The sequence below is a fragment of the Mauremys reevesii genome, linkage group 16 (assembly GCF_016161935.1).
Source record: "Mauremys reevesii isolate NIE-2019 linkage group 16, ASM1616193v1, whole genome shotgun sequence".
NCBI classification, from domain to species: domain Eukaryota; kingdom Metazoa; phylum Chordata; order Testudines; family Geoemydidae; genus Mauremys; species Mauremys reevesii.
Window position 1 is genome coordinate 13,188,923 of NC_052638.1, and position 15,139 is coordinate 13,204,061.

The 15,139-nt window shown below is 44.8% G+C and overlaps 1 protein-coding gene and 1 non-coding gene across 18 annotated transcripts in view; both read left to right on the forward strand.

The window, feature by feature from the left end:
• LOC120384298 (dipeptidase 2-like) overlaps positions 1-15,139 on the forward strand; it is a 100,578-nt gene that overhangs the window by 68,461 nt on the left and 16,978 nt on the right. For 16 of the 17 annotated variants that reach the window (XM_039502775.1, XM_039502779.1, XM_039502785.1 and 13 more), the window contains 5 exons: positions 2,283-2,459; positions 2,930-3,017; positions 3,761-3,836; positions 6,126-6,261; positions 7,105-11,066. In XM_039502775.1, the coding sequence (XP_039358709.1) occupies positions 2,283-2,459; positions 2,930-3,017; positions 3,761-3,836; positions 6,126-6,261; positions 7,105-7,302 (675 nt within the window). In that variant the 3' untranslated portion in view covers positions 7,303-11,066. Of the gene's footprint in view, positions 1-2,282; positions 2,460-2,929; positions 3,018-3,760; positions 3,837-6,125; positions 6,262-7,104; positions 11,067-15,139 lie in introns of those variants that run through there. The other variant, XM_039502786.1, reaches the window with a different exon arrangement.
• On the forward strand, positions 5,189-5,316 carry LOC120384878. Its single transcript, XR_005589153.1, has one exon. It is a non-coding gene; the product is annotated as a small nucleolar RNA ACA64 (small nucleolar RNA).

The following is a 15,139-nucleotide window of genomic DNA, read 5'->3' on the forward strand; positions in this document are numbered from 1 at the left end:
CGAAAGCTTATGCCCAAATAAATCTGTTACTTTTTAAGGTGCCACTGGACTCCTCGTTGTTTTTGTGGATATGGACTAACACGGCTACCCCTCTGATACATAGTCCTATGGTATGTAATAAAAATTGTATTCTTACTGTATAATTCTATAGACTTTTCCCCATCCTACAGAAAGGATTTCTCTCTACTAAACTGTCTATGTTCCGTCATTCCTCAGCCTTCTCTGTTTGTAGCAATTCAGTAAATGTCTACACAACCTTGTGGGTTGTGTCCCTATCAAATTCTGTAGAACTTTCCCAGAATGGGATATGCTGAGGGGCAGAGGATGGGAGTATTCAGGACTTGAGGTACAGTAATAGGTTGCAGGAACTGATAAATCAAGATTAAGGCTAAGATTGTGTCACCAATATTTTTAGTAAAAGTCTCAGACAGGTCACGGGGGAAAAGGAAAAATTCACGGAAGCCGTGATCTGTCATTGACTTTTACTAAAAATATCCGGGACAAAATGGGGATCTGCAGGTCCCCCCACTGCCTGAAGCCGGCAGCTGCGCAGGGGCTAGGAGCCGCCTGCAGCAGTTGGGGGCTGTGGGGTACCCTTGCTGCCTGCAGCTCTGGGTGTCCCCCTGCTGCCCATGGGGGCCAGGAGCTGGGGGTGTCCCTGCCTCCTGTGTCAGCCGGGAGCTGCGAGGTACCCCTGCTGTCTGCAGCTCCGGGGCCCTCAGTGGCCGAGAGCTCAGGGATTCCCTTGCTGCCGCTGGGAGCTGTGGCGTGCTGCCACTGCCTGTGGTGGTCAGGAGCTGTGGGGTTCCACCGCTGCCCACAGTGGATGGGAGCTCAGGAGTTCCCCTGCCGCCCATGGCAGCCGGGAGCTGCGGGGTACCCCATTGCCTGTGGTGGCTTGGCGCTCTGGCATCTGGCACTGGAAACTGCACTGTGCCAGTTCTTTCCACAACACCTTCTGAGCAGTAACGTTCTATGCTGGGTTCAAACTGGTGACCTAAATACCAAAGCCTGCAAATCATATTTCTAATTCCTGATTCACACAGACCCTGCAGCTCCCAACTACTGCAGGCTGAAGTCACAAAGGTTGCTGGAAGTCATGGAAACTTGTAGAATTTTAATATAAACTATCCCAAATCCTGTGGTTCTTTAACTCAGTTTTTACTCCAACTTCAAATGAAGCTGTGGAAGTTTGCCTGAATAAGAACCTCAGGATTTGACATAATCCATTAAATAGCAGCTATAATATGTTCTTGACATTCCTGTTTCAAAATACTTCATAGCAGTGGTTCCATAGAATGAAGTACTATTTCTTTAAAGGGTGCCCAGGACAAATTGGCTTCTAAAGCCTGATTGTGTTGCCATTAGAGATGGGCCAGAGAAATTCTAATATGGATTTCGAACTCCCTTTCCTCCCACAAAAGAATTTCTGTGGTGGTTGGGTCCATGACTTAATCAAGGCCACCTCTATTCAAATATATATTTCTAAACCTGAAAGTAGAAGAATGTCGTCAGTGCTGGCTCAGTGCTCACAAAACACAGCACATAACACAGAAAATTACAAAACTTGATAAGCACAAATTTGGTCTGAAAATAGATTTCAGGCTTATTTCCAAGGTATTAACTTCAAAATTAAATTAAATAAGTTTAAACTCATGACTTTGAGGTTCCCATGCTCCTTTATTTTCAGTTATGTTTAAAAGTTTATCCTGGGAAGCCTTCCTGATCTTTCAAGTGTTCAGACTGCAGGGATGAGCAAACTGGGTTAAATTTTCCTTTCAGAAGTGCATGCAAATCTGTTGGTTTCCATGAGTGTTGCAAGTGCTTATTTAAGGCATGAGTGACTTAGAATCTGGCAAAATGCAACAAATAATTTGGTAAATTAGTACAATTTTCCCACAGCTGTTTCAGAACACTGAAAACTCAAGGAATAAGAAATTGCAACATTTTGTATTAGCAGCAATACTTATTAGTGAAGTATACAGTGAAGTATACAGTATAAAGTGAATTATCAAGACCTATATATTTTATATATAAGGCTGAGCTTTTAAAAATGTGATAACTGCAGTTAGCATTGAAAAAGAGACTCTGATGTGCTAGTGTGTCCCCATTAGAGAAACAATTAGGAAGCCTATGCTAGCCAGAAACAACACACAAGTAGAGAGACCCATACCCACTTTTATGACAGCTGCAGAATGTAAGTATTTAGTCACATACATCTGCTAACCGATCTCCTTTAACAGAACACAGTACTAATACTACTGTCTGTAAATCTGTGGTAGGAAGTGGTGATGGAGATGAATCGCTTGGGGATGATGATAGATTTATCCCATACCTCAGACTCCACAGCAAGAATGGCTCTCCGGATCTCCAGAGCACCAGTCATTTTCAGTCATTCTTCAGCCTTCTCTGTTTGTAACCACTCAAGAAATGTTCCTGATGATATTCTTCAGAGTTTGGTGAGTGACTTGAAAAGATTTCACTCTTCTGGCCAGCCCAGGACAATCCTGCGCATACAGGATTCAAAGTGTACTTCTCTTCCTCTCATCTTGGAAGTCAGTTCACTCTTAGTCATAAGCAGATTCTAAGCAATAAGTTAAGCATTTGCTCCCCAGGCTATGGCTTTGGGTTATATTCGGTATGTGACTGCAAAGTAGGAACAATTGCTGGCATGTTGAAAAGAAATGCTTGCAATGAGAGGAGGTCGAATTCGTTTGACATGGTCACTGAAATAAATGGAGTTACGCTGACTTACACCAGCTGCGGATTGTATAAGGGATAGGGAGGCAGCAGCTTGTGTTCTCAACTGACCTTCACATGTAGAATGGCAATGACGGGCTATAGATGGAGCTGCGTTCACATCCCTTGAGAGTGACCATGACACAGGGCCCATGAATAGCTGCTCACAGTACGTCCCTCTGTCTTTCAGAGAAGGAACAATGGAATTGTGATGGTGACTTTCTACAAAAAGGTGCTGGCCTGTGGAAGAGAGGTGGTGAATGTTGCAACTGTGGCAGGTTTGCATCTAATACACTGCAGTTCTGAATAATGATTCCTTCTATAAATTTCTCTCGAGTCTGAGACACATTTCAAGTGTGAATCTTTGTTGCTGGAATACACACATTCACCCATCCCCACATTGTGTAAAACACAGCCACTCGGTGACTTGTAACATACATACCTTTAGAGTGCACATCTAAATCTGGTCGTTTTTAGAGTTTACACTTATTGAGCAATAGTACAAGGCACAGGCCATTAATAAGTAGCTAGAGGAACTGATGGCCCAAAGTGGACCATTAACTAAATCCTAACTGGGTCTGGGTGTTAATCCCCAGGAAAAGCCCTGACTGTAAATAGTTAGTCTGAGAGTAGAAACCCCCCTGGGGTGTTGGGATATAAGGGGTAATGCAATTTCTATTGCTATAGACAAGATATTTGTAGAGAATTAATGTCCTGCATGTGAGCCAATCATATACCTCCAGTCACTTTTAATCAGTCTAGTTATTTTATTCTCAAGATGACTAGTACTGCACTGAATACAAATGTCAAGTTAAGCACCAGTAAGTATCAAGGGCCTGTTACATACAGCACTGAATCTTATCCCATGTTTTACATTTATCTTTTGACGTCACATATTTAAAGTGAACTTAGTGCTTTGTCTAAACATTGTGAGACATGTTAACCAAACACCAATATGTCTGAAATAGATTTTCTTCTTGCCCTGTGCTTTGACATTGTTTTCTTTGTTATTTTCTTCTAGATCATTTTGACCACATAAAGAAAATTGCAGGTTCAAAATCAATAGGAATTGGTGGTGACTACGATGGAGTGGATCAGTGAGTAAAACAATATATAAATTCAGAAATAAAGTGCTCCTTGGATCATGAGGATTCTCTTTCAGTTCTTTTGAAAATGGCAGCTACGGCTATTGGAGCAGATTGTTGTGCAGTTTCTATTAAAACACATTTCGATAAAGCAAAGGCTTGATCGTTCCCTTCTAGATCAGTGGGAAGATACGTTTCATTTGGAGTGGAAAGCAGCTTGCCAGAAGAACAATCCCCCTACTGTCCTCCTAACCTCTTTGAGGTCAGGGATTTGCATGTGCCAGCAATGAATGGCAGAAAAGCTACCAGCGCCTCAAACGGTTAGCTCTTCTGTGAGCCCATTTGTACTGTATAACTGTTCCCTCCCTCTCCCCTTCTTAGCAACTCGGTAAGGACCACATGGCCCTGGGGCTAATGTAGAGGCATGGCTATGGCTTCCAGTGGTTCCAGGGATCTAGGGGCTTGGGGGGCAACGTTCCGTTCTGTCAGGGAACCCTCCTCCCTTCAAAACAAGCAATCTGATCTCTGCACCCTGGCTCCCCCTGCTCATGCCTGTGATTGCTTCTGGGGTAATATATGGCCCAGCATAACATATGGACTGTAGCATAAGACTAGGCTGCTTGGCACTTACTTGATTGCCTTTAAGCTTTTCTCCTTTCCTTTTCTATTGACGCTTGACTTTGTGCATCTTTCTTGCTTGTGTCAGAGACACTTGGGCACAAGTCATATCAAATGTTGTGGATCACAAAAAAAAAGTCTGCTCCCACAGGGACTAGCCATTCAGTAGTAGGAATCTCCTACATGGCGACAGTTAACAATTGGCGCCTATTGTCTTGTACCCATTTTCACTAGGATATTCAATAGAACTGGTGCTGGGGGTTCCTAAAGTGCTGAATGAGCCATGGAGTAAAGGGATGACACTGCTAGCTTGCTTGACACAGATTTAGAACAATGAGCCCTGCACAAAACAAAACATTATTGTGAGGGGTAGGGGGGGTCCTAATAGTGCATGTGGCGGGCATATGTCACAAGGACTACACCTCCCAGCATGCCCTTCTCCACCCTTCCTCCATGGCTGTGGGCTGGCTTCCACAGGGCATGCTGGGAGGTGTAGTTCTACTGATGCATTATGGGCTGGGGGCCCCCAGCTTGCATAGGCTGCCAGGGACCTGCCCTTGCAGGGGATCCCACACTTCTTCCTGGGCTCTGCATGGAGTCCAGTGTCTCTTGGAGTCTCACATGCTGGTGAGCTGGCTCAGTGCCTGCTCTCAGAGGCCTGAGAGGCTAATTGTCTCTCCAGAGCCCTTTCCCCATTAGCACCAAACTGCCATCAGGCTGTGGTAGGGCACAGGGTGTTCTCTGGCACTGTCTGAAAAGCACCTCTGGCCTCTGCAATGGCTTCTGGGGAGATAACTGCCTACAGCAACAGGAACGTTAAGCTTATTGCCCACAGACCCAATGTGTGGGGAATAAAACCCATGTTCCTATAACTCACGCCAATGGGAGGTGGATGCTAGTAACACTATGTCGGTACCCTCTGGGAGGAGAGGGACATAGGCCCATGAAAATAAACCCTGGAAGACCAGGTATGCATAGGTTTGGCTGCTTCTTACTTCCAGCTCCCTTTGCTGGGACAGGAATTACACAATAGACATCATATTGCTTATTGCATTCCCTTCAAATGGAGGGTTTCATGTAGCTTTCTTTGCATGTCCAAAACTCCCAGTGAGCTCAAAACTGGCACTTCTCCCAGGACTTTGTCCCTCTAGCTTATTCTGATAAATGACGTAACGTGTATAGTAGAGGAAAAAAAATGGTCAGCAATTGTTCAGGGTATATCATATGTGTACAGACTCTCTTTTTTAATAGTATAGAATTTCATAGGTAGAGTGCACTATAGCCTTCTGTTGCATAGATGTTTTCCTGGCCATCAGAGATGGGGTGTGGGGAATGAGGGGTGTATTCATGAATGAGGGGTGTTGTTTTTTTAATACTGCCCATGCTGCTTTAGTGTCTGCACAAAATGTTGCCTTTCTCTAGAATGCACAGTTTAGTCCCACTAAAGGAATGCTTCATGCAGAAAGAACCTTGTTTGGTATGGCTCTGGGGCTCAACCGCTCTCCCAATTAAGTCAGTTGGACTTTTGATTTTGACTAAATTGGGAGAAGGGTTGAGTCCTCTGGTGACCTGTTTGTCAACTGGACTCTTGCCACAATCATTAAAAAACCCTTCTCTACATTATGCGTCCAGAAGTATGGATTATATGGTATGTCATTCTGTGGTGGTGGTTGTTGTTAACAGATTCCCTGAAGGACTGGAAGATGTTTCGAAATACCCTGCATTGATTGAGGAACTTCTGAGAAGAGGTTGGACTGAAAGAGAACTGTCAGGGGTTTTAAGGGAAAACTTCCTCCGTGTTTTCAGGGAGGTGGAAAAAGTAAGATTAACAGCAGTTGCAAAATAATGTGACAAACACTGAATTTCTGGTTGCTGCCAAGGGGGAAAAGAGACTGTAGTTCTCGAAGCCCCATTTTTTTGCTGTGCAGGAAGGATGTGAAAAACAGGGGAGGGAGTTAATGCAAAGATTCAAAATAGCTCGTGGGAAGCAAAGATTAGAAAAGAGGCAAGGGGAAGAGTGTGGATGGGACAATACAGAGCCAGTTTCTTTTTAAAGAGGACTCCAGTAACTGCCACTGCTCTTTAATTCTAAATTAAATTACTTCTCAGTTTGCTAGCTACAAATAAACCAGTGTTGGAACTACCACGTGAGTTCTAAAAATGTCAGTGTCTTATGCTGAATTTTACATGTGCAGCCAGCTGCCTGACATTGTGATGTGACTGAAGTTTTCATGACACCTAATCCATCTTTCACTGATTTAAAATAATTCAGAAGGGTGAAAAATTGTTAGAGACGTTTACGTCTTTGTATTAAGACTGTTAGCTGACTATGGTGGAGATACTAATTGACTCAGTTCAGTTGGAGATTTCCAGTGGAGATATCTACCGCAGGCATGGACCAAAAGATTTACCTGCTGAACAGCTAGATGTGTGACGCTTTGCCAGGATGTGTGCCATAGCAGACTCTGGGAAATCTTTTGTATTGAAGAAACTCATGAGAGTGCAAAAGATTAGATTAAGATAACAAAGTTGCTTTCCTCATCCTGAATGTATTTTGCAGTACAGTTTAAGAATGGTTCACTTGAATTAACAAAGTTCTATTATAAGGCTCTCAATAAATGTATTACAAATCTCCAGGGCAATACTATTTGAATTCTTTCAGGTGCGGAATGACAGTAGATCAGAGAATGAGAATGAGAACGAAATTCCACAAAGAGAGGTGCAAAATTCCTGTCGTCTGGACCTAAGAAACCCTCCTCTTCTGCCATCTGATGCACTTCCCATTTCCTTTGGATCTTCTTCTGTGGTACAGACTTTGGGTCTAATGTTCATTAGTGTAATATATATAATATTGCATTAACAATCCACAGAAACCTGATGGGTCAAAAGGGTTATTGAATACACATACCCAGACAGACATTACATGTAGAGTGAACTGCAATGCAAATGGATAAAATCTTCTGCTTAGCTACAAAACTGTACCTCCAAGGTGTGTGAATAGTATTAAACCTAGAGCATCATTTCTATAAACCTACCTACATATGGCAAAGATTAATTTTGTCTTACGTGCTTAGGTAGCAGTGTTTGGAATACTGCTTGGTGCTGAATACTCTTGGATCCACTGATGTCAAAGGAAGCTGGTAATGCCCAGAATCTCTCGTCAGATTCTGTTCTACGTGCAAGGCCCCTGGTTTTCAGTTTTTATTTTGTTTAACATTTCCTGGGAATGTCAGTGTTTATTACAAAAAAATTTAAAACATGGATGAAAATGAGTGCAGAAAATTAACTTCATGGTTTTCTGGGTTAGTAAGAAAAAGCAACAGAGAAAAGTAGGAATATTGAAAACTAAAAGCAGCTCACGCTGTGATTTATTTCATGAACTGTATAAACACTTGCACGTGTATGCGTGTGTATCTTCCACTATATTTGCCTTACATTAACAGACAGCCTTGCCTAAATGTAAATGCAAACTTATTATTAACATACACACATCACCTAATGTAATGTATTGGATTTCCTTAACAAAATCAGTATTTTTATATACTTGAGTAGTCCCAAAATCTGGATGAAAATCAGTAACAACTGAACACTAGCTTTTTGGAAAACTTGGGAATTTTCCAGTGAAAACTGAAAACGAAGGGCCTGCACTGTGTGGTTCAAGCTCTTGGCCGGTCACTTGTCTTTGGATGCATACCTGGTATTAGGATTGGGGACCAGAAGTACTAGTCAAATGGAATTTATTATTATTATTATTATTATTATTTGCATTTTAAGGGAGAGCTAACTGCCAGCTGGGTTTGTAGGTGACCATTATGACATCAGTCTCAGAAGGAAAAAATGCCATGGCTGTTTGAAGGAGAATGTGGCCTCTTTTAAATTATGTTTTTGCCAAAAGTTAAAGGATTCTCTCAACCTGGAGGTTATTTGAGAAACTATATTCTGCCCTTTATGTAGTCTCATTGCAGTAACTGCCTTCACTTAAGTCTGTGGGTGAGATAAAGATTCTAGGCATGTGGCACTGCTGGATCTGCCACCAGTGTTTGAATGCTGTTCACCATGGACAGAATTGAGCTGTCATTGGTTTGTATATGCCGCAATATATTGCTTTGAATCCTATCTCCAGTTCGTTGCTTTGAGCCAAGGAATGCTAAATAACTGTACAATTTGTTTTGGGTACCATTCCTCTAGTAGCCCAGGGCAGCATTATTTATGATGATGACATCTGTTGTTGCATGTCTGCACAACATCTAGCATCTGGCATCTTCAGGACAACAAAGGCTGGATATCTCAATTGTTTATAGAAATGTAGGTCTCTTCTAAATATGTAAAAATCAAAAGCCTACCCTCCACTCCAAGAACTTCAACAGTCCTGTGCTGACTTTTTCCCTTTGGGAGCACTGTTTATTTTCCCCTTTCCTGTTTTTATCTTTTCAAATGTTAGTAACCGAACTTCTCTTGAGTTATTAGTGATAAAGCTGCCACATGCCATCTTGAACTTCTCCGGGCGGTGACTATGGAGGACTGCTGGAAAGTAAAGAGCATTCTTGGAGGAGATGATAATTAGGGTTGGGTGAAAAACGTCTTGTGAACTTGCATCTGATATTTTTGCCAGCTAATTTCATGTGGTTTTCAATGTGTCAATGTCATTTTCTGGTGGAATTTCAATGCAGTTCAGTTTTCAAGACCCACTTCTAGCACAGAATTACCATCTTGGCTGCATCATTAGCTGTTTTGGCTTGTGGTTGTGCTAAAGGGTTAAACTTCAGCAGGAAATCTGAAATTGCCCCCTCCTGCCAGACACCAGTGTCACACCTCTTGTTGACACTGACAAACGGACAGGAGCCAAGTGTAGAGATTAAGATGAAATACAAGAAGGGTAGATTTTCAGCAGCATCAATACTATGATTACTCTGGAAGTTATTTCTTGTTAAATAAGCCTTCACTTAAGCCGAAAACATGCTGTAGTCATAATCACGGTATACTGCAGGTCATGAGAGGACCAGGAAGGTTGTGAGACACAGACTGACTGTCCTAGATCAGACGGGCATGGAATGGCCAGGGACATGTCAACTCAGATTCCACTTCCAGCAGTAGCATAGGGATCTGTATTGCATCCTGCAGCTTCAAGTGCTCTCAATTCCATAAACTGAGCAGGGCATAGGTCAGCTGAGGCACTGGAGAGTTGCTTGAAGTGAGGCTTTGGGGCTGCTGTCCCTCAGCAGGATTGTGTTTTGAGGCAACATGAGAAGGCCATGCTCAACTAAGGACCCTGGCTGTTCAGTGGGGGAAACAGACCATTCTTGCCCCAATATATTTGCTGTTATACTAACAGAAAATAGGGTTTGCATTACATTTTGCTGAAAATTTCCAAAACTTGAAAAAAATGGAGAATTTACAGTTCAAGAAATGTTCCTGAAATAGGCAAATGAAAAACATTCCACTACACATATTTCACCTAGCTCTAACTGCAGGATTGCCAACCTCAGCATTACAAATCAAGGGATTGGCTTAAAACTCATGAGATTTTAAAATGTGGGTTCTTTTTATTTGCCTTCTGGTGTTTGAGCCTTTAGGTTCAAGGTTTTCTTTTCCACAGTCATGAAGTTGGAAACTTTCTTTTTTTTAATAGAGAGAGCAGAGATTCTTTCATAATCACATGACTCCAGAAGATCAGGCTTTAATAAACTCCAAATATTGCAAAATACACAATAAAATTAAGTCTGCATCACTAACTTTGTAAGACTGCTTTGATTACCCTGGAAATCCCTTTACTACTTGGTATACCTTCTCTTATTATGGCTTGTTTACACGGTTGCTGTATAATGGTACACTTTCTTGTAGCACCAAAGGCCTATAGCTGGAATAAGAATGAACTTTGTAAAAACACATCATATCTTCAGCCGTAACAAGGAAAACGCTGATAATTTCTGTAATGCAACCAGCAAATTGAATCTTTTCAAAGGGGTCTCAGTCTGAAAGCTCCTTTATAGCACATCCAGAAACAGGCTGCTGGAGCAAGTCCAAGTTCATTATTGTGGCTCAGAAAGAAACCCCTCTGTAGAACACATGAACTTTAACATTCCTTCATCTAGATATAGCCCTGCCTGGTCCTGATCCACCTTCTGCCTAACACACCTATTGTTACTGTGTAGCCTAGGAGCCCCAGCACGGACCAGGACCCCTTAGGGTACATCAATACAGCATTTAGGAGAGAGACTTCCAGCTAGCGGGGCTCACACTAATGCTCTAAAAACAGCTGTATAGTGAGCACTTTGAAGTTGCGACTCAGGTGGAACTTGGGCTCTGAAGCCCACCCTGTCCCTCGGCTTCAGAGCTGAAGCGCTGTTGAGCCGGGCTGGGAGGCTCCCTCTAAAATGCTGTGTAGACATGCCCTTGACTTCTACTCAGAATCACTCAGTGGGGCCAACTGGGGTATGTCTACACAGCAACTAGACACCCGTGACTGGCCTGTGCTAGCCGACTCAGGCTCATGGGACTTGGGTTGTGGCGCTGTTCCACAGCTGTGTACACATCTGGGCTCAGGGACCCTGCGAGGTGAGAGGGTCACAGTCAGGGGCGGCTCCAGGCCCCAGCATGCCAAGTGCATGCTTGGGGCAGCATGCTGTGGGGGGCGCTCTGCTGGACCTCCCGCAGGCGTCCCTGCGGGAGGTCCACCGGAGCCGCGGGACCGGCGACCGGCAGAGCGCCCCCCGCGGCGTGCCGCCGTGCTTGGGGCGGCGAAATGGCTAGAGCCGCCCCTGGTCACAGTGCTTGGGCTCCAGCCAGAGCCAGGAAGTCTACACAACAATGAAACAGCCCTGCAGCTGGAGCCCGAGTCAGCTGGCATGGGCCAGCTGCGGATTTTTCAGTGTCCTGACAAACCTGGCTTTGATGGGGTTGCAAAGTGTGTGAATCAGGGCAGAAATAAAGCCTGTGTGTTCAGGCTTTGTGATGGGGGGCCCATCCCACACAAGGCCTGGAAGGGTTAAAGTGGGTAGGCGAGCCAATTAACTGCCCAGGATGCACCTGAAGAAGGAGACAGGGAGCAGGCCACTAACTGAAAATGGGCTCAGCTGGACAGGAACAAATGATACCAGTCAGCTCAGTGTTCTTGGGGAACCAGGGTGCAGTATCCAGCCTGTCTGACCCACAAAGGACACCCCCCCCACCCCCGCCTCTGCTTGAACCAAAACCGATCAGAAGAAAGACTTTCAGAAAGCAATGAAAAGGCCGTGGGAGACACAGCTAAACCCCTCTGGACAAGGGTGACAGGATTAAGACAACTCCCCTAGCCTCATCTGCATCAAAGATGGGACAGGGAGGCATCTCCATTAGCATACAGAATGGAGAACAGAGATTCCAAGGCAAGAACCACACTGAACTCTGGGACCGGAAAAGCAGGGAAGCAGTGCATCATGGGGGATCTCTGCTCCAGATGTTAATGAACTTACGCCTGCCCACATCCAGCTCAGTAGTTATCAGACCAGTTCTAGTAATGAATCCTTGATTGGTATCCAAAATACTGAACCTGTCTGATTGCATTGGGAGCTCCCTGGAAGGAACACCACCCATAGCCAGGAATGATCAATTCCTATTGTCTAGCGTAAAGAAAACCCTTGAGTCATCAGTTTACCCATAGACAAATCTAGTGTTCTCCCTTGAACCATTGTTGTTTCCCTACAAAAACCCCTACCCAGGCTAAAGCCAGTGTTCTGATGCTTGGATCCAAACTCTGCATCAGTTCCACTGAGATCTCATCTTCTCCTGCGTGATCATGCTGGAGGCTCTGCCTGTCTCCAGCACTCAGGACCCTGAGCTACCAGCATCACCTGAGAACCCCGACCTGTTCAGGCTTCATGGAGTGGTGAGACCCCAGCACGCTCTCTCTATCTCTCTATGTTTTCTTTTCTACCTTAGGTATAACTTTTTAACCCTGACTTGTTTGAGCAGGTATAGTTTTCTATATCTGACTTTTGTAATCTTTAATAAGGTAACTGTTATGTTTGTTTAGGCTCTCCCTGTGTGGTTATCATTGTTATTCAATAAATAACTTTTATGGTTATGCTTCCCTCCCTTTCTCTCTGAACTTTACTCTTTCGTGTTTTTGGCTTCCCCATTTACTCGGCAGCAACTCTTCTTTTACCTAAGCTAAAGATCCCTGTAGCGCCTAAAAATATTGTGGGGTTTGCTCATCAAGTGGGTTATTACCAGTACAATTGTGAGATGAAAGTGGGGATAGGGACATGCTGAACCTGTGACATACGAGGGTGGCAGCTTGGAAGTGCTGCTTAACCCAGACTAGAGTCCAGGGGCATATAAGGGTGGCAGCTTGAAAGTGCTGCTTGACCCAGTCTGCTGAGTCCAGGGCCATATAAGGGGTCAGCTTGAGAGTGCTGATTGACCCGGTCCACTCAGACTTGCTCAGTTAGAGAGAGAGAGAGAGAGAGTGTGTTCATCTGATTCTGGGGCTGGAGGAACCCAGCCCTTGGGAACCTAGGTCCTGCAGGATAGCTCCATTGGGAGGGGACTTGCGGAAGGGAGAGGTAGAGCTCCATATGAAAACACAAGTGATACTAGCAGCACATGGATAGAATTACAGAACCCCCTTCCCCCCCAGAAGAGTAACCCTAATAAATGAGCATACCCCAAAATAACAGGCAAATCTAGTAATGACAGGAGGTGCCTATATAAAGCTTAGGAGCTATGAGCAGCAAGGGGTCTGTAAGGAAGTAGTCTACAGTCACTCCTTGGGATGAGGGAGCTCAGGCTCACAAACCCAGAAAGGGTGAAGTCAGATAAATAGGAAGAAGCCCATGGAAACAGCAGCAAGGACTGTACAGACCTTGGCTGCTTGTTAGAGGTCCCTGGGCTGGAGCCCAGTGTAGAGGGCAGGCCTGGGTTCCCCTGCCAGCCACTGGGAAGTGGTGCAGGGCATGGAGATGCCAGCCAGATAACTGGTCTGGAACGACTGCGATTTCCCTGGAAGGGGAGGACCTTAGTGGTCTGGGTGGAGGACCAAGCCACGAACAGGAAGTTGCAGCTCCGTGAGTGAGAGGGACCTTGGGTGAAAGAGACCCTGCCAGAGGAGGGTGGGGCCTGTAAGAGCTAAGCTCCAGAGTTGTGGAGGCACCACATGCGGTGAGTGGTCTCTGACCGGCTTTTAGAAATGAGTATCCAGGTTCAAAATCTATGTTGCTTGGATCCTTTGCTTGCTCTGCATGTTGCTGGGTAGCTCTCATTCCCTGTTCTCCCCTCAATCCTTGGGTTTAAATCTGCAGTTAAAAATGTGTATTAGTCTTTTACATGGTCAAATCTAATAAAAGCAATTGATTTTTCTTCAGTTAGTTTTTTACCTCCTTTCAGGAAGAGCCGTGCACTATACTTGTGGCAGACTTTGGATGGGGTTGGCTTTTTCTCCACCTACTAGCGTTCAGCTTTATCAGAATGTGTTGACTATATTTTGAACCCGGCTCTAGATACTGTGTTTTGAAGCCTAGCCATGTGAAGTAAATTAGAACATTTTGAGTCATATTTCTAAGAACTGTTTTGTCACATGTTGACCTCGGGCATAGATGTATAACTGGAAACTATAACACTGGCTTAAAATAATTCTGGCTTTCCCGATGTTAACTAGCTTGCATGATCAGATGTTCTTGGAGAGCATAATACTGAAATGATTAAAAGAACTGAGCAGAGCAAACTCCTGTGTTCTGATTCCAGCTCTGTAACTGACTTTATGGGGCTGTGGGCAAGTCACCTCATTAGTCTGCCATTTTCTCCAAGTGTAAAATTGTTATTGTGCCTGTTCATTTATATAAAACTTTGAAAGTATAAAATACTTAATGGTATTCCCTCGTTTTTTCTCCCCCTCTCACATGTAATATTCCCTCCACTTATGTATGTGTGTCTCCCCCTGCAGCACTCTATTCAGAATGCATTGCCATCCTCAGAAATAAAACCTGGCCCAGTGACACCTAAGCAAGACATGATTCGGTTTCCACCACTCTACCAGATATTTGCTGTTTACTGTCTTTCTTTAATCACATTATTTTGTATTTAGGTGCTGACTTCTCTGTGCCACTGATAATTTGAACATTAGGGGCAAAATATGTGATGAAAAGATAAATAGAACATCTTATTAAAAATATCGGTCTGGGTGGTAATCTAGCCAAACACAGGCAATGCTCAGGGCTGCAAAAGGCCCTGAGAATAGTAGATTAGGCCCAACTCTGCTGCAGGGGGAAGGGCAGGGTGTAGACCAGCGGTTCTCAACCCGCAGGCCACATGTGGCCCAATTAGCACACAGCTGCAGCGCCCGGTGGGGTCTGGGTTCCTGGCTGCCCAGTGGGGTCACCGTCCGGCCTGCATGGCGGGGGTCCGGACCTGCTGGCCAGCCCCTCAGAGTCCGGGGGCTGTCGACCGGCCTAGCCGGGTCCGGGGGCTGCCTGATGGTGTCAGAGTCCAGACTGACGCCCATCTGCCCTGCCACCTGGCCCTGCATGGCCAGGTCCAGGGTCGGGGCTGCCGCCCAGCCCTGCATGGCGGAGTCTGGGGTTCCTGTCACCTGGCCCCCTGCCCAGGGCTCCACTGTGGTGGGAGGTGCTGGGTATAGGAGTCTGCGGGGGGGAGGGGCGCCGTGGTTCCCAACCTGCAGAGCAGGTTACACAATGATAAATAGGTTGAGAACCATTGGTGCA